Raw genomic sequence first — 19,238 nt, 5'->3', positions numbered from 1 at the left:
AGTTGCCACCACCATCTGGACGCCCCCCGAATACATCCCAGACCCCTCTTTACTCTCTTTCCCTCATCCTGCCTTCCTGCAGTTCATATTTCAGTTTGCTCCCAGGAGCTCGCAGGTCTGTGCCAGACGGAAATTCGCTGAGGCTGCAGGAGCCCCTCGGAGGCCACACAGAGGAGGGACAGGCCGGGAACAATCAAGCCCAGTGCTCCTGCCTCTCCGGCAGCCTATAAGGCTGCTCGGGTCCTCAGGGTGCCTGGTGCCTTACTCTCACCCTTGCTCCCTTCATGCCCAATTTCGCTCTCTCTCTTCCTCTTTCATGCTCACACTATTTCTCCACCATATCGGCCCTCCTCTGTCTACTCCCCAGGGTGGACCAAGAGGCCATCCAGTCATTCGTTGTCCATCAGATGTGTTTACTCTTTCCGTGACAGCCAACACATCTGGAGCGCATATTCAGGTTATTCTAGTGCCACTAGACACATTCCATGAGATCATTTCAGAGGTTGTTATGGCGATCTTCTCCCCCTAGTTGTATGACAGAAATTGTTGGAAGAGGGTAGGGAGGTGAGGGTACGGGGTACAATTGTGAACACTGGAGCTACTATTGGTAGGGTTTGGGGAAAGTAATTATGGATTGTGTCGCCCTCCTGGAACACCGGCCATGAGCTTTAATGAAGTGTTGCAGTGACATTCTTCCTCCTTCCTTCACTTTCTCTTTATCTCTTTTCTCTTTTTCTCTTTCTGTCTTTTTTTTCTTATCCATCGGCACATTTCAGGTCCTGGCCTCTCCCCCCTGAACATTCCTGTGCCTGTGTGTGACTGTGACGGCTGTCATCAGGCAGGAATGTCCTGCTCTCCCACCTCCCACCATGCTCTTGGGTGAAGCCCCCCTCCCGACCCTCCTCCTCCGAAACGCTCGCCTTCAGAAAATGTGTTCCTGCAGATGTTGTCCATTCAGTGCATACCTTTGATTGGCTGGCTTCCACAACAAGCAGAGTAATTTGCAGATATTCAGTGGCTTGTTTTTGAGCTTGAGAGTGTGCAAGCTATTTTATCTTCTATTGCTTTTACCAGTAAAAGGGAACATTTACTTTGCCATTTGTTGGACACATAACTCCACACAAATGTGTTGACGAAAATGTTTTTTTCTGTTGTTCAGAGAAGAAAAAGACCTTTTTCTCAAAAAAAATAAAAAAATAAAAATCCTGCCCATTAATAACATATTTGTTCTGTCCTGATAGAAATGGTATGTGCACAAAATGAAGTCTTAATATTCTCATTGCTCTAAGGACAAAGTATGATTTCTGAGTCACAACATTTGCAGTTTCTAATGTCCTTAATTACCATTGCCTAATCAAGCCATATTTGTCCAACCTGAAATGGTCAAGGTTATTTTTTTGTTCTTACTGGACTTTATGTATTCATATTTTGCAAACACCAATAATACCTATGTAATTTAATTACTAAATTATTCTCCCTCTTCCTGAGTCAGGCCTCTCCCAGGTCTCCTCTAAGTCTTGTTTGGTACCACTGTCCCATGGCACTCGTCTATGTAGCTGAGCTGCAAGCTACACAAAGCCTGTGACCCCCCCACCTCCGCACTTTTCCAACAATCCATCACTCTCCCTGTTTTCCTTCTGTACCAGTGCAGTTTTCGTGGTTGGGGAGAGCTGTGTGTTATATATTCAGAGCAATGGTGTTCATTTCAACATCACCCATAAAGCCAAGACATAATATTGTACATGGCTTTGTTCCCCAGTCTCTCTTTTTGACCTTAATAAATTATGTAGATTAGAAAAGTAGAAACACATTGTGCTGATAAGAGGTTTGATGCATCTGGAATGGGGGGAGTGGTGGCAGTGAGAGCCTGGCCGATGGGGGGGGGGGGGGGGTCAAAGAGAGACATGAGTCTGTTTAGTCACACTTTTTCTTTAGTCCTAGCCCCATATGTTAAGAAGTGAGGAATAACAGTGGTGTCCCAGTTGGAAGAGACTTTGTAGGCCACTGCCAAAAGAAAGATGATTGTCTGTGGTGGGAGAGTAAAACAGGGGCCTCAAATGGTAAGGAAAAAGCCAAAAATGTTACGCTGTGGACCGTTAGTGCGGGTGTGCTAAACTACTAAGGGGCGGAAAGCCTTTGTCTGCAGAAGCTGTTGTGTTGCAACACATATGAGATTCTGTAGTGGAATGTGTGTGTTGGAGCATGTGTGATATACAGTGAGTGATATTTATTTAAGAGGGACTCATGGAGTTTCAAATGCAGGACACAAGATACTGTTCCCTCTTGCCGTGAGCACTCTTTTCTTTCTTTGGAAGTGTTTCAAGACCACCTGAATCACAAATATACACACAAAGGGGCCAAGTATTGATACCATTATGTTCTTTTCTCATAACAAATGACATTGAAAACCCTCAGCTGTCTTTTGGGGAATTTTCATTTCTGCATTGTCAGTACTGACTGTGAGAGCTCTTTAAACTGACACTCATAGTGAGAAAAAAACACAGGGCTCTAACAATCAGGGTGTAACAAGTTTTAACTCAGAGTCTCACATGTGTTGTTCTCCCTCCTGACCTCCTCTGAGACACCACTCGGCAGGACGACGGGATAGGTTTCTGTCTTAAGAGAATTTCAAAGGCCAATGGTGAGAGACGATAAGAGGGAAACATTTAGAAGAAAAGAGAAAGCACTTTTCTTTCTCAAGTGGGATATTGTGTGATCAAAGACAGGTCCCCATGAAATCTGTGAACCCCCTGCAGTAAAACTCAACATAATGTCAATTAAAAGACGCTCATGGTACAGTACTATTTCCAGCAGTTCCGGCACTGAGAGCTCTTTGGTTCCTCTCGGGAATTAGTTAGGTGACAGAACTGCAACATGTTTACTAATCAGCAGCAGTGCTCATGGTTCCTAATGAGAGAGAGAGAGAATGAAAAAAAGGAAGAGAAAGAGAACAAGTCACTGTGAGTCATCTTATTCGTGGATCATCTCATGCACATGTGTGTGGGGGCGACATACCTGTCTACACAGATGGATATCTCTGACTTGCTATGGAGGCGCGACTTTGGAAACTCTTGGCAGGTCTAGCAGGGGAAGTCCCCTGGACGACGGATGAGGCAGCGTCTTTGGGTCCTTTTCAAAGGCAGGAGTTTAGAAAGGGAGAAGACATGATGAAGAGATCAGGAAATGCTCCATTTACATTCCTTAGAACTCTGATTTGATTTCTCATGTGGAAGTTTAACAAATTAACAGAGAGAATGAGAGATAGGCCTACTACGAGAGATTTATATATATTTTTTCTTAAAAATTGGTGTTCATGGGCAATTTTTATAGTGCTGGAAAAAAAGAATTTGGATGCCCAGAGCCAAGGTTATAATGTGTTTGAGCCAAAACTCAGAGAATTTCACTGCACAGCAAACAGTATTCTTTGGAGTTGATATGTGCCAAAGACAAAAGATGGAGGAGTATTTTTGGGATTGTGTAGTGTTCCCTCAGTTGAAGGGCTCTCTGTGTGAGGTTTGTTTTGGTTAGTGTCCTCACTGCCCTTCCACATACCAGCTGCTGCGATACACCTCTGAGCCCGGTGCAGGGAACACAGAGGGCTCCTTCCACGGGTCACTATATTAATGTGCTCTCTCTCTTGTCTGACATTATTAACCACATCTTGTCTGTACAGGAGACATTCCTGAGAAGAGCCCCCTAACCTGACATTGTCACTATTTGAATTATTGCCTCATCTCCCCAATCTGATGTCTTGAGCAAGAATGCGTAGTGGGGGGTTGGGGGTTAGTATGCCAGCCAAGCAGTCCACTTTTGTCCACCGTCTTTTCTTTTTTTTCTGGATATGTTCAGTGTCAGACAAGGTTTATGCTTTTTTTTCCCTTCATAAAATAATTACTAATTTACACCACAGGGAGTTGTTGTACTTTAAAATGAAGTGTTTATTTAATTATTTATTTATACACATTGTGTTCTAATGGTAAAAATATTTCTCATCAAAAGCAAGAAGAAAAAAAAAAAAACCTTTGTACCACAATGGAAGTGGTCCAAAGTAATACACTTGGGGCTATGAGTGTTATTTTTTGCATAAATGCAATTATATCATGGTAAACACTTACAAATAAATATAATAATATAATTGATGTCACCGTCTTAAGGAAACAAATCCCATTGAGAAATGTGTGCAACAACACAAGTTCTACACTGTCATATAGCAGCATTCATAATTTTTTTCTCACTTTTCTGTAAAACTGTGAAAATGTTGATCGGTTACCAACATCTAAATAATACAATAAATCGGTGAAACTAGTTAAACACTAGACCAGTCAAGGCCAACAAACCAGCTTATTTTTATTTATTTATTTTTCAGTGGAAAGGGTGCATAGTCTGGGTAATAGGACAGATGAAACTCTTACAGAGTCTTCATGGATGGAGAAGGAGGGGGAAGCAGGGACTGGTTTACATGTATCACTACTTTGTAGGCAGTGAGAAATCTATTCCACAGGGCTGTGCTGCTCAGAGACACACAGCTGCAGGGGATTAGTGACCCTGAACGAGTCCAGAAACCAGGAATGCACCAGCCCCCTCTTAAAGACACCACCGGAGAAGGAGGTTTACACTCATTCTAGACACTCAACACTCGCTCTCAAAGACACACACTTATACTGAACACCCAAATAACATCTCTGTCACATTATTTGTTTTGCAATTCTTCAGAATTTCCCAACAGCCTGGAAGGAATATCCATCCATTGTTCAGCAGTTGTAAAATTATTGATCCTCTCTGGGTTACAACAACCTAATTTCACTCGCCTCAGCTCATTTTTAAATATATACTACTAAACAAACTATATATGGATCAAAGGCATGACATTCATTTTTTAGCTTCTCTTTTTAATAATAATTATGATGAATAAATTATTAAGATTACTACTATTCTTACTAGTATTCTTTATCTTGGCCACTTTTATATGTCAGTGGCTCATATTTATTTGTAAATATGCAGCTTGTAAATTTTGTGAAAATAGGGTAAATAGGGTAGTGTCTGTTTTTAAATGTTTTTAATTAGTTTTTTCTTTATTGTGTCACTGACTTATATTTATTAGTAAATGTGTAGCTCGAAAATCATGTAAGCCTTTTTTGATAGCTTTAAATATGTGGTCACCAGTAGCATCTCAGACGTGTGTTGTGGTGATGACTGTTTATCTGAAAAAAAGGAGCAAAAGTTGTGTCTCTTGGGTCAGATTCAGCCTGACTTATCCATACCAATTTGTCAAAACATTGTTTGTTTCTCAGACACAATGCATTTTGGTTTAAATGTCTGGAACCACAGCTAGGAACTGCTTTGGTTTGATCTGTCTCCCTGTGTCTGCTGTATCTGTCCATCTTTTTATGTGTTGTGTGCCCAGATTGCTTGAAGTACAGAGCGTTCTATATTGAAGGTGACACAAGTGTCACAAATCGGCCCTTATCCATATCTCCTCCAATCGTGTCTTCTACAACGTCCTCTTGTGTTGTCCCGGCCCTGCTGAGTTGACAGATGTATAAGAGAGGCACTCATTTCCTCCTAACGTGTTCAATGGGGCCTTATTGATGCACTGAAAGGCCAGAGTTTGGCGTCGCTGTAGCGTTAGCATGGCACTACCTGTCACTCAAATGCATATGTCAGGATTACAACCCAATTACCTTTACACTTCTGCTCCTGCTCTTAACTCACTTCCACCCACTTGAGTCGCAATGCGCTAAAAGGATGTGTTAACCATGCAAGCCCGTCATTAGAGCCTCATATGCCCACAGCCCAGAGAGAGAGCTGGTTACCCTCAGTACTTCCACTGGACAGCTCTGATGCCCATCATCTGGAAGCATTGAATGTCAGAGTAAAATATGCATAATTTGCAGACATTTTTTCCGCATGCCATTTTGCTCACTTTCCATACTTTCGAGTAACACCTCCTTGTCTCTCTGTGCTCTTTTGATGTTGTTTGCTGGGTAGGACATGATTTATTTGATTGGTTCATCCTGCACTCAACAGAGTCACGACTGTGGAGTGACTCACCATGTTCAGTTTCCTCCTAACTTTAGTCACACCATCTTACAAGCTCAGACACCTTGTGAAGGAGGATATAGAGAGGGTGGAGGCTAGGACAGGGAATCTTTCAAAACGTTGCAGGTTTTGACACACACGTCTCATAATCTGTCTTTCATGTCTCCCCTTGTCCTCCGTTCTGGGCCCCTCGTCCCTCCCAGGTACCTCTGTCATATCTTCCAGCACAGGTGATATCAAAGGCCCGTTTGGCATGGAGCTGATTGGCTGTCTCTGCAGATTTTATGAAAAGAGCTTTAATTGCAGACAGACATCTGCTTTTATTCAATCAGCTTTATTGGCTTGAGTCACATTTACTCCACTGCCAGCACTTTGTTGCTCATTAAAAAAGCGAAATAAAACAAGCGCTCGAACGAGCCATACACATGTAAATAAATATGAGGGCTGTAACCGTGCATTCATGCGCACTTACACAATATGATAATTCAAAAGTCCTGAACAATGAATAATGCAGACGATAACAAGAGCCATAAAAGTGTGCGCAGTGATATTTATAGCGGTAATAACAATGGAGAAATGTAATTTGAGGGTCAGTGGGGGCTCCATTTGACTGTGGACAGGGTCTTCTCGGCCCCCTCTGCAGGGGCACACATGAGCATATTGTTCCAGTCGAACATCTGCATTGTTTAATTCAGTGTTTGAGCTCCAAATGATTTGGTGCGAAACCAGGGGAGATGCGGACGCAAGCACACCTCTAAAGGTAACTTTACAAGAGATTAAATGTTGCAAATCATTTTTTGAAACTGCAATTGAAGTGCTAGCTCTAACAACGGTGAGTTCACAGAGCGCTCCTGACAAGACACACTTCATTATCTCACAGTGTGGCTTAATAATAGATAATATCTATAATAATAGAGTCAATGTCCCATCATCCTTTAGCAAGGCACACAGTATTGAGTAAGTGTACATGTGACAAAGATAATTCCATTCTAAAAGTCCATTCTAAACAACTGGACGGATACAGGCAGAGGTCCGTGAAGTGTTCTTGCTGTCTGGCAGGTATAGCGCTTTCTAACACCACGGTGGTGGGAGTGGGATATGAAGCTGAAACCAGAGATGATAAAGGATCCAGTGAACCTCAGGATAGGTGTCCAAGAAACAGGGAAAACAAATGTGTTAGAGATATTTATTTTTACAATGCGGAATTAAAAATCTTCACAACTGGTTGTGATTCTAGCAATTCAAAGGGCAACTTCACCCAAAAATGCATCAGTTACACACTCTCATGTTTTCTCAAGCCCTCTAGACTTTTTTTAATCTTCGGAACACAAATTTATTTTTAATATTCTTTATTTATTAGTCTTCTGAAGAGACACAATTGCTTTGTATGATGAACAGATTTGATTTATGCTTTTATTCATGTATAAACATTGATTAACACACATAGAGCTCAGCCATTTTTGCTTGATGCACAAGAACAAACCTTACTGGTTCTTGCTCATCATGTAAGCAGAGTTCAGCATCCATTTCTCATATTTGATGAGGACTATTATGTTTGTTCATAAAAGCCTAAATTAAATCTGTTCATCATACTTGGACTAAACTGCTTAAATCTTTGTGTTTACAATCAACATTTTGGGCTTTCAGTGGAAGGACAGAAATTTCTCAGGTTTCATTAAAAAAAAAAAAAATGAATTTATGTTTTGAAGAAGAACAAAGGTCTTATGGGCTGAGTAACTGATGACAGAATGTCCATTTTTGGGTGAACTAACCCTTTATGAGAAAAGAGAAAAGGTGAGAGTTAAGTGGCATGTCTAACCAGGGGTGTGACTGGACTCCAAGATCAGGAGTAAATACATACAAGATGAGTAGACACAGATTTTTCTAGTATTTCTAGTATTTTTTGGTAGCCTTTTTAAATTATTTTTAACTTTTAGAAATATTAGTATGGTTATCTCACAAGGATCAACACATGGGTTCTAGATAATATGTTTAATAACTGCAAGTGTAAAAGTTTTTGGGTTCTTCTTGTACAAAATATTTTTTAAAGACTTATTTTAAAAATGGATTTTAAACTACAGAAAGCACCTCTTTTAATGCCATATTGTCTAATCCTGGCATTAATCCTGAGCTGTTGAGCCATGACCCTAAATTACAAATCAATACAGACAATACAAATCAGAGCACAATGACAACTATAATTAGATTATTAGATAGGGAAATGCATGAACTAAGGACATTATGGAAACACCTTGAGTGACAAGAGAGAGAAGGTTATAGAGAAAGTGGAAAATGTTAGAAGACAAACTGAAAAAAAAAGTTATATATATATATATATATATATATATATATATATATATATATATATATATATATATATATATATATACATACAAAGGTGTGTTGAGAGAAAGAGAGAAAGAGAGATGTTAATGGTTTGGGCGGCACCCCTGGCGTGCACAGTACTGGTGTTTCTGCCCAACACCTCCACACGTCTGATCGGTGCATTCCAACCTCCTAGCACACAGCAGCACAGCCACTCCTGCAAACCACGGGAAATCTGCTGGAGAAAGAGAAATCTGGGAGGAGTAACTGTAAATGTGTGTGTGCTTTTGTGAGTTTAAGGGCATGTTTACTTGCCTCTCCCAGACAACTTGGGGCAAGAAGGAGGGGAGGGCAAAAGGGGCAAAACTTGGCCTTTCTTTCTCTCTCTTTATGTCTCTCTCCCTCTCTCTCTCCTTTACAGATTGTCACCAGGAGTACAGAAAACATTCTCAGGGATTTCCTGCCATTCAAAACAAAAAGCAGGTCCCCCCCTTTCCCCTATCACTCCCCCCGTCGGCATGTTAAGGTCGGAACATTGCTGCAGCTGAGTGCGAGTGCTGATGAGCACTTTCCAGGTCAGGAGCGGAAAAAGGCTCCTGAACCCTCCTGATTGCTTGTGCTGCTGTGTGCTGTTCCATAGCATGCCACTTACTCACCTCCAGTTGCACACAGAGAAAGAGAAACGAATAACAAAACACCCTGAGAATAACCTGTATGAGGCTTTGAAGGGTCACATTTCCCTTTGTGCTCAGTGATAAGTACTGGATCTTCAGTGATTCAACTTCCTAGATCAGTATATGTTAACAGGTTTTAGAACATGTACAGAAATGTCTAGAATACATTCTGTGCAATTGACTGTGCGATTGCATGCCTTAACTTATTATACGGTATAGTGTGCCAGTACTAATTTGACACATGCCTCTACAACATGAGCTAAGTACACTTACACTATTGGTAGATCATTTAATTAAGTGCTGAAAGCTTGCTAGTGTTTGGGTTTACATTCAGGTCAATGATGTGACACTCGTTGTTTGTCCTATTACCAATGTATTATATACTAATTTATTTTAAAAAATCATATATACACTGACTTGAATACACCTCTTGGGGGACAAAAAAAATGTTAGGGTGATACAAATGTTTTCATACCACATTGAAGACTAAGAAAAAGAAGAAATAGAAGAAGAAGACAAATAAACTCATGAAAAGAACAAAGCTTTTAAAAAGAATAAGTTCTTTATTATTGTTTATTAAAAATAAATAAACATTTCAAAATAAACATTTATTCATTATTTATTTATTTATAAAACAGTTCTTTCTGGTCCTCAAATCTGATTAAGCGATAAGAATGTGATATTCAAGTGATAACAGAACTCCAACTGTTTCACCGTTTGTATCACTCCGACTGCGGTTTTTCTCACAGCGGGTGTCATGATAGACGCCCAAATCCACTATAATTAAAAAATAAATAATACTGTTTTGTGTCAGGGAATGTAGTTTTTATAGTTTTTTAGGGTTAGGGTTGTGTAGAATGTTCTTGTTTAGATTTCAAATATGCGTTTTGTTAATAAAGATAACATCTATTTGAAAATTTGCTTCGCCGTTTTTGGAGATGTGAGCTCCAGAGTGTCAGCGGTCATTCAACGCTTATGAACTGGCCAAGAGCAGCCTCACCTCGGCCAGCTCTTCTGAAATTTGCCGCTGACTCTGTTGTCTCTATAGGGGTTAAATATGAGATATAATTAATTTTAGATTAATCTAACAGGCAGTCTTTTGTCTCATCAATCTATTATTTGTTTCAGAGCAAATAGTTTTGGCTGAGAGCAAAATCTCATGTTATATTTATATCAGATCGCTGTCGTTGTACTTTTGACTGAGCAACTTTTATGATGGCTGTTGTTGTTATATATTAAATATTATTATTTAAAAAGCAATATTTTATACAAATAATAGTAAAATTTAAAAATAGTATTTAGTATTGGGAAAGAGTGTGTGTGTTTGTGATTGTGATTAGTTTCATTGTTCCATCATTAGATGGCGACAATAGACTGTTTTTACAAGTCAGCAGTAAATACTTTTATATTGAAAAAGACTGAGACTAGAGACCTCAATGCTGTTGTAAACAAGGAAGTAAATTTTACCTGCAACAACAGCTTTTAAGATGCTGCTAACAAATGCAATGATCGGAGCCATCGTCGGAAATCACCCTTACAGATGAAAGGATTGTATGACAAAGTTATCGCCAAAAAATAAAATAAAAAAATAATTGTGTCACTCTGAAAATCTAATTGTATTTTTCTTAAATAACATGTACAGGCCTTATTATTCTCATATCATATATAATATTGATGTTCTACAAAACAACATGCTTTAAAACACTTTTTCTCTTACTGCTGAAAATTGGATCATTTACTGTGAAATTAGTTTTCTCTCAAGTACATCACCAGTGTAATCTTCATTGTGAAAACTTCTACATAACCCTCATCAATGTAGTCTATAGTTACAATAAAAATTGATCTTGACTTTATCTAGTGGTTATTCTGGGAAAAAACATTACAGGGGAACTTGTGGTACACCCCACCCTATATATATAAATTGTGATTAATCGCATCCACAATAAAAGTTTTTGTTTGCATAATATGTGTATGTTCTGTGTATATTATGTATATATAAATACACACACATAGTATATATTTTAAAAATATTTACATGTATTTACATGTCTATATTTATATTCATAAAATTGATATTATAAATAAATATATTTAATATATAAAAATAAAATATTTTCTGAAATATATGCATGCATGTGTGTGTATTTATATAATAAATATAGTATTATATAAACACAGTACACATCTTATGTTAACAAAAAACTATTATTTTGGATTTTTGGATGTGATTAATCCCAATTAATCGTTTGACAATCGTTTGCATGCGCGCGCGCGCACACACACACACACATACACACACACATAGCTTCACCACTCATTAATATATTACCTAAAATGTCATGTGGTGTGACTCAAAACTTATTTATATTTATATTTACGAATGAATAGAATTAATAGAAAATAAAATATGTTACTACTTTATACTTGTTGGTTTTTATATAACATTTTTAGAATCCTTAAATTTAAACTTAAACCTAAAATAGTACAGTAGTTTTTCAAAAGCGTGTGAAACTAAAATAAATACACGATGCACATTTCTAAGAACATGGAACATGTTTTTTTTTTTTTTTTAAGTGGAAACTATTATACTATTATTTACCAGTTTGTCAAATCATTTTCAAGTTGCTGTAGCAATAATTGTAATAATAATAATAATAAAGTTTTTTCACCCTGGAGATGCCCAGTTTTTTATGACACCTGGTGGCATTGTGAGAGGTCCGGTCAGGCCTGGTCTTATGACAGCAAACATAGGTTGTGTAGCTGAACGGTAACTTCAAGTGAAGGCCAGCCCAATTATCCCCAATCAGACTCTTAACTGCTGCGGTCTGGGGGTGGGGTGCAAAGCTCCCTGAAGGGCTTAGCCTTCATTACTGGGCAGCACATCCTGCACATTAACTTTCTTTCCCCCTCCTTCTGCTCACTCTCCTCTGTTTCTACTCTCATGCCCCTTTTGCGTCATTGTGTGGTGTGCAATGATACAGCAAACAATCAGACAGGCAAACCTAAAGCACATGGCAAAGGCCACTGAGCTAGGCAAATATGAGTCGTTCTAATAACACACGAAGAAAACATGGTGGAATTCTTAACTGCAGAATAATGTCACATGGGCCAGGGGTAGGAGGACAAGAAGCGTGTGCTCCTACGCTTACAGATGATGGGATGTGTCCCTCTACCTCCCCTCTCAAGAGAGAGGAGAGACAGATTGGAGCAGAAATCAACTCAGGTAATTTTCCAGTAGAGAGACAGTGATTACTGCGTGCCTCTCTTGCGGCCCACAGGAAGTTTCCTCTTCACTGGCTTAATGTGTTTGTGTGTGTGTGTATGTTTAGAGGAGGACATCAAATGCTTGCCGCTGTCTTCAGTCACCAGCTGATTGGTTGTTGGCCTCTGTGGGCTAGTAGCAGATCTGAGCAGAAACCTTCCTTGCACACAATGCACAAAACACACTTATCAGCAGTGGCATGGTGAGAACAGAGAGAATCTCAGTATGACTAAGGCTAGATTAGAAGAGTTCAGTGTGTCTCTGGAGTGGCGGATGATGGGAAGGTGTGGTGCCTGTAGGTGTGCTTGTGCTTGTTCTTGTCCAGACAGGAGCGGCATCAGGGGGCCGTGCGGTGGCAAAGAACTCAGTGTCAGTGCTGTGACAGGTTGTGCCTAATCTGCCTTGAGAACGTTCTGTCAGAAAGGGAGGATGGGTGTGTTTCATTTTTTATGGCACATTCTAGAGCGCATGTACAATTTTTATTGTATCAGCAACAATTGTAAGCCAATTGTAGGGAATGTTTCAAGTAGAAAGCATTTAAAACAAGAGAAAGTCTGCGAATGTTTAAAAGTGCACTTTTGAAAAACTCCCTTTCCTGCATTCGTCCCAATTATGAAGGTCTATAAAAGGGATTTATGGTGTTAGTTGAATATCAGTAGACTTTAATGTTGAAAGACTCATCTTGACTGAAGTGCACCGCTGATCTTCCCTCTACTCAACTCACTGCCGAAGGCACCAAAAAGTCTCCACACGTTGGAAACTGAGTCAAACCACATCAATCAGGACACTCATTCCTGCTCCACCTGTTTTTTTCTTACACCTTGTCTGCTCTTTTCTTCTGTGTGCAATTTTTTCTTAATCTTAGTTGTCTTTTCCCTTCTTGTCACACTAGGAAAGATCCTGTAGATGGCAAAAGCAACAAACCCACAACTGGACAAAGGCGTTTATTTGAGACACACTCAAATGGTTCAGAAGACATGTCTTAGTGTTTCATCTCTTTCATTAGCTACCTTCAATCTCAGGTGCTTATCAGTCATATATAGATCACAGAAGACCACTCCGACACACACACACACACACCCCATCCTATCGTAATGCATTATTATTATTATCTGCTGAGTCTCGGCTCTGTAAAATGAGTTTTCCTGAACTCCATTAAAAGCAGTGCTTGTCGTTCCCCTGGGTCAGATTTGCATGCGCCGCTGCAATGCGCCTCAAATGGAAGATGTCCTTCCTCAACTCTCCTCCCCCAGCCTCATCTGGGACAATAAGTGGACATATGACATTTTACAGAGACCCTCGTTTTCTCTGCTTCACTGCTGTCCCACCTCCCTCCTGTTCCTCGTCCCCAGCCACTCCTGGCCCAGTCATCAGAGAAGGGAAAGAATATTGCGAATGACACCACCAAATCAGCAGTAAATAGCGGGTAATTTGATTGACATCTGGAAGGCTGTCACAGGCCCGAGTGGACTGGCAAGCAGTTAGTTGAGTACAGAAAAAGTGGCTTTCCAAGTAAATCACTTTTTGTCCGGTGGGGCCTGTAGCAGATTATAATTGCTTGTCCTTCCCTTCAGTACAATTTCTCCATTACTGTGTGCAGCAGCGTCTTACTGAAAACCAGGTTGTCCCTTAAAAATTCACATGCTGTCACAGGTCAGATGAAAAATGGCTAAATATGAGACACATTTCAGAATTCATTATACCATATGTGCTATTTTCTATTAATGTCCTTTCAAAATTTTAAATGAAAAGAAAAAGGTTAGAGAGTAAATACTCTGATTAAATTCTGAGTGGAGAAGGATTTGAACTGTTGACCGTGGGAATTATAGAGACAGTCGTAGTCAAAGTTTTGCCTATTTAAAGAAAAAAAAAAACATGCAATTACTGCACAAAATCTTTTTATTCGCTTGGCATTACCTCAAGTAATACTTTGCTCAAATTTTAAGGTGTTAATATTATGTCAAGAACCATATAACACATTTGCCAAGAAGATGTCAGTGCTATACAAGCAAAGTTATCATAAATGAGAATTCACATCTTTTAAAGAACACATTATTATTTGTCTATGTCAAAATACTTTCTCACGTCCAAGTGTAATGTCCAGAGTTAATTTCATTGAAAAGTGTAAACACTGTGGCTCTTCCTCTTTCAAAAAATTGGACTGTTTGTTTAAAGGAGCACTGCATAAGTTCTGAAATTTCTAACAGTTACTGACACCAGTGGCCGTTAGAGGAACTGCAGCCAGTCTCATGCTCGTTCTCGGTGCGCACTAGATAAGGCTTTTTTTTTTTTAATTTAAGCTTACGAGGAGTTTCCGTGGGTGTCTGGGTTGTGCTGGAGGTTGGTCGCTTCTTTCCGTCCGCAGAGTCCATAAACACTACCGCTAGCGATTGCCGCTGTAGACGAGAATGCGCATGACGTCACATTTTGTGAATTTTCGCGCCAATTCGGACCCGACTCCTCCAGACACAACTGAGCCTACAGGCTGATAGAGGCAACCGTGGTGGACAGTCAAGGTGTCATTCTTCCTGTTACATTATGGTTGACTAATGAATGGACAAATGAAAACTCTATCTTAAAGATTTTTGTAAGTAAAAACCTACACATAGCCCCTTTAAGCATTATGACCAGAGACCTACAGAGTTTAGTTAGACAGGATTTTACCAGTGTATCGCCGTTGTAACTATCACTGAATGGCTAATAATCCTCCCAGGCAGGTTATATTCTCTATCACGGGTCAGAAACAGTCATTGTATCAATTAGCTGAGAGCACAGTGACATACCTCTGGTGCAATAAAATTACAGTAAAGCTCACAGCACAGGAAAATCATTTTGTACCTTGAAAAATCGATTTTCCATAATAATATTTTTTAAACAGTGCAATTTTTTTGGCAGAGAGTTATATATTTGTGTTTATTATTGCTTTGCATTATTTTGCTAATTACAATAAATCTAATGTAAATCTATAAAAAGGCTAGTAAGATATAAGTAATACAATGATATTAATATAAAAATATTACAAGATTAATTAGTCCACACTATACTGTAGCTACTGTCAAATAGGAGTGAGCGAATGCCTCCAGAATACCAAAGGCGCCTCCAACCCCCTCCTCTCATTGACCATCCAGCTGGTGGAGCTGGCAGAGATATCAACAACATAAAGCATTTCCCTTTCAATAAAAGGAATTCTTGAGGTTATTGCAAATATTGACTGTTCTGAATGACATTGTTATACTTCTTTACCAGCTGCCTTTTAATAACATCTAATAATAATAACCTCAGTCTAGAAACTGTTTATAGTAATTACAGCAAATTCAATAGCAATTATATTGTAATTAGATGTAAGATTAATATTTGCTAGATACATTTAGAAATAAAATACACATATGTTTAAAATTATAAAATGTATACATTTTTTTATTGTAAAACCTTTCTAGCTATTTTCCTCTCAAGCTTTTACAACATCAGTGTCAATTTTCATGCCATATAAATGTTTTACTTCATATTTTTAGTAATTAATTTTAATAATAATCTCCTGATCTTTGGCAGAGGCTAGAGGCCAAAGACATTGTACATAACTTATATCAAAATCTATTTTGTCTAATTAATTTTTTTGGTGTGTGTGTTTAATTACTTCAATGGAAAATCACATATGTAACAATTTATAAGCTCAAAAGGGAATTGTATATAAATAATTACGATTAATTATGATTAATGACAATTATTTATATCGGCTGCCAGTAATAACTGTCGCAGAATTAAATTGCCATCAGCTGATCTGTCCGTCCAGCGAACATTCAGTGTTAATTCGTATCAAATCTAAGAAAGGGTATTTCCTTGGCCACAGAAAATACTTTCCTATTAATGCATTAGAGCATCGTAGCAAGGGTCAAAAAGGTAGAATCAGAAACTCATGTAATTTGTGCACACAACTTTTATTAAATAAACACTAACGCAAACTAGTCTAACAAACAAACATACATATGTACAATCACTCATACATGGGGAAAGGGCAAATGATAATTGATGGATGAAGCCATCAGGAAAACCAGAGAATGCAGTTATGGAGAAAGTCATTTAACCACCTGAGTAAAACTGCACTATTTATAATGGGGTGTATAACTTATACTAAACCTCTGTTTCGTTTAGTTAAATGTTATACTTGCACTGCCTTTGGTTGGGTCGAGTGTCCGTAATGCAGTCTCAGATGAAAGTCTTAATGGTTTCAAAGTTTTGGACTCCCGTTCACGTTCTTCCGGGTTGAAGAGTGATGAATTCAAAGATGTTCTCAGGTAGAAATGTTCTTCCGAGTATTGAATGGAAAAACAGCTAAGAAAAAGATCTGCTGAGGTCCAAGGAGCTTGGTTGAATGGAAAGACAAGGCCGCAAGGCCCGGCACAAAACTTAGAGGGTCCAGAACAAGTTCTACCTCACATCCTCTTAGGATCTAACAAAACCGCAGACTGCTGGGCATCTCTGAAGTGAGAGCTTATCTGCTATAGAGGTCACACCTCTGGGGTGTCAAATACCCAATGGAGTCCTGGATTTTTGGAGGGAAAGTTTTACGACCCTTTGTCTCTGAACATGGTAATTTGCATAGGTAATTTGCCTGGGTTAATGCACAAACTTCTAAAGATTCTTAGGACAGTAATATGTTGCATAGGTATCGACATGTAATATTCACTCTGAATTAGATAATCCGAAGACGAACCGATAGAGACTAAACATGATGCAGCTAAAGTGATATTAACTAGTGATCTATCATAAGCATGCAGAAAACAGTGTATAACACACAAAAACATATGCAAGAACAGTAATAATATACAAAATGACCTAAAGATATGTGTGTTCATTCAAAGAAGGGTTTTCTATGAATTAAGTAGAGAAGAGTCCATTTTTATGGTGTAATGTGTCTTTCCTAAGAGGAAGTGTTGCTCTACCCGCATTCCTTTGAGCAATAAAACCAGTGTTATCAGATGGGTTGCCATGGAACTAGAGACCTGGAGTCGTTGACAGACACACCAGCACCAGTATGTGTATTAGGTGGGGGGGGGGGGGGGGGGGGTTGGGGGTCTGTGACCATTTGTTAATCTAATAACTAATTGATTTGTTAAATCAAATGCAAAATTGTGTGTCTGATTGGTCAAAATGCTACACATACCTACATATTATATGTTCCTGTATCAAACATCCCTCCTGTAGCACAATTCATGTGAAACTCACAGAGAGCTTTTAGTGTTTAATATTCACACTGTTGTTTCTTCTCTTTTCTTCTGCCATGTGCTCCTGATCCCCTGCTCTTCCCTCTGCTGTCGCACTCTTTAAGGTAAGTGTCTATTCTTTCTCCCTACAGGCAGGTAAGTGACAGAGCAGGTTAACACAGAAGTGTTCAGGAAGTGTTCAGTCTTCACTTGTGTGATGTGGGATTGTGCCAGCAGCAGTGCCCTAGGCGAGCAGGTGCAACACTCTGGGCAATTAAACGCTTGTGTAACATAAGTCAATTCAGCTGCACATGCTAGTGTCAAGTCTAAGCAGTGTATGTGCTGTGTGTGTCTGTGGAAGATAGAAACTCTCTGAGTATGACAGTGTGTGCTTGTGTGTGAACGAATATGATCGTTGTTTATTGTAATTGACAGTAACTGAGCTGAGTGGCTGAGTTTAATAAGGGTCAAGTGTGAATGGGCCTCTAGTTATGTAATGTTTAAATGAGTCCCAGAGGAGAAGTGTGCACTTTTGTCTCCCTTTTCCTGCCTTGTCTCACTTGCAGTTTTTTTAAATTTATGTTATCACTAAATGCTGATCTTAGAAATCTGTTAAGACACATTAACAACAATTTGCACATTCTAGGTAAGCCTTAATTCTTATATGTCTTCCACATAGAATGCATATAACATTTTCCATGTAATCAGTATTTTCCAAATAAACAAAGACATGTACTTTTCCGCTGATGCTCTCGTCTGTAAATACTGGAGATGCTAACTTGTGATTAAGGATGGCCATGTGCTGCATTTTAGTAATTTTGGACAGTAACTTAATCTGCTTATTAATTCACATTCATGTCTTTAACAATAACACAAAAGAGCGCAATGATTTATATAAAACGTCCAAACTTCATGCATTCTGTCAGGAAATGGAGCCTTGTTTAGATTCTGGCCCGCCTTTGAGATAATACTGCATGTATGACACTGTAGATTTGTTTTACTGGTTTATATTAGCAGTAATATGTTTTTCTATGGCCATTATGAACAGGCATATGACATTGGCATATAAGAGTGCAGTGGTGACCTCTCTTGCAGAACATGCATTTCTGTCACCATAAATAACGACAGAAGGTACAGACACATGACATCAGTAAGCATTAAGGTGAGAAAAAAAGGAAATAAGACAAAGTTCTGAGGGCAGCAAATAAGAGAGAAGAAAAGAGAAGGGCAGCTATAGACAATAGTCATTTACCACTGACCGACCCCCCTCACATGTACAACTAATGAAAGGAAGGACTATTATTCATGTAGTCCAACTAATCGTCCAGCACTGTGATTTTGTCAACAACTCTGAAAGGCTAGACAGAGCTACACATGTGTACACACACACGCATACCCCAGGGACTGAGTGGGAAAGCCTGAGACGGCACTGCAGTGGCTGCTCTTGTTAGTCCATTAGTTAGCTATGGCAGCACAGCCAGCTAAAGAAGTGGCCCTAATGGCTCCTCAGCAATAATTACTATCTTTTTGTCCTCATTCGATTCAGAGGGAACATATATTTGTACTCCAACAACCTATAAACATCAGGCATTCTTGGTTGGTCTGAGTTCACACAGCTAGATGCTGGTCTGTTTGTACTTTTTTCAACTTCTTTTTCTGTCTGTCTGTTTCTCTTATTCTGTTTTTCTTTCAATCTCTTGCTCTTCTTCCATTTACTCTGATCCATCTACCTTGGGA

At 39.2% G+C, this 19,238-nt stretch overlaps 1 protein-coding gene across 2 annotated transcripts in view; it reads left to right on the top strand.

Moving 5' to 3' along the window:
• The window catches only part of LOC306872858 (zinc finger protein basonuclin-2-like), a 232,230-nt gene that overhangs the window by 16,611 nt on the left and 196,381 nt on the right, over positions 1 to 19,238 (top strand). The window contains exon 1 of one of the 2 annotated variants that reach the window (XM_079421736.1): positions 12,175 to 12,261. The exons of the other annotated variant lie outside the window; for it this stretch is intronic. Coding sequence (XP_079277862.1) covers positions 12,190 to 12,261 — 72 coding nt within the window. The 5' untranslated portion in view covers positions 12,175 to 12,189. Of the gene's footprint in view, positions 1 to 12,174; positions 12,262 to 19,238 lie in introns of those variants that run through there. 2 annotated transcript variants of the gene reach the window in all.

Source organism: Barbus barbus (assembly GCF_936440315.1).
Source record: "Barbus barbus genome assembly, chromosome: 7".
Taxonomy (NCBI): domain Eukaryota; kingdom Metazoa; phylum Chordata; class Actinopteri; order Cypriniformes; family Cyprinidae; genus Barbus; species Barbus barbus.
Note: the sequence above shows the minus strand (reverse complement) of the source record. Positions and strands in the feature narration are given on the sequence as shown.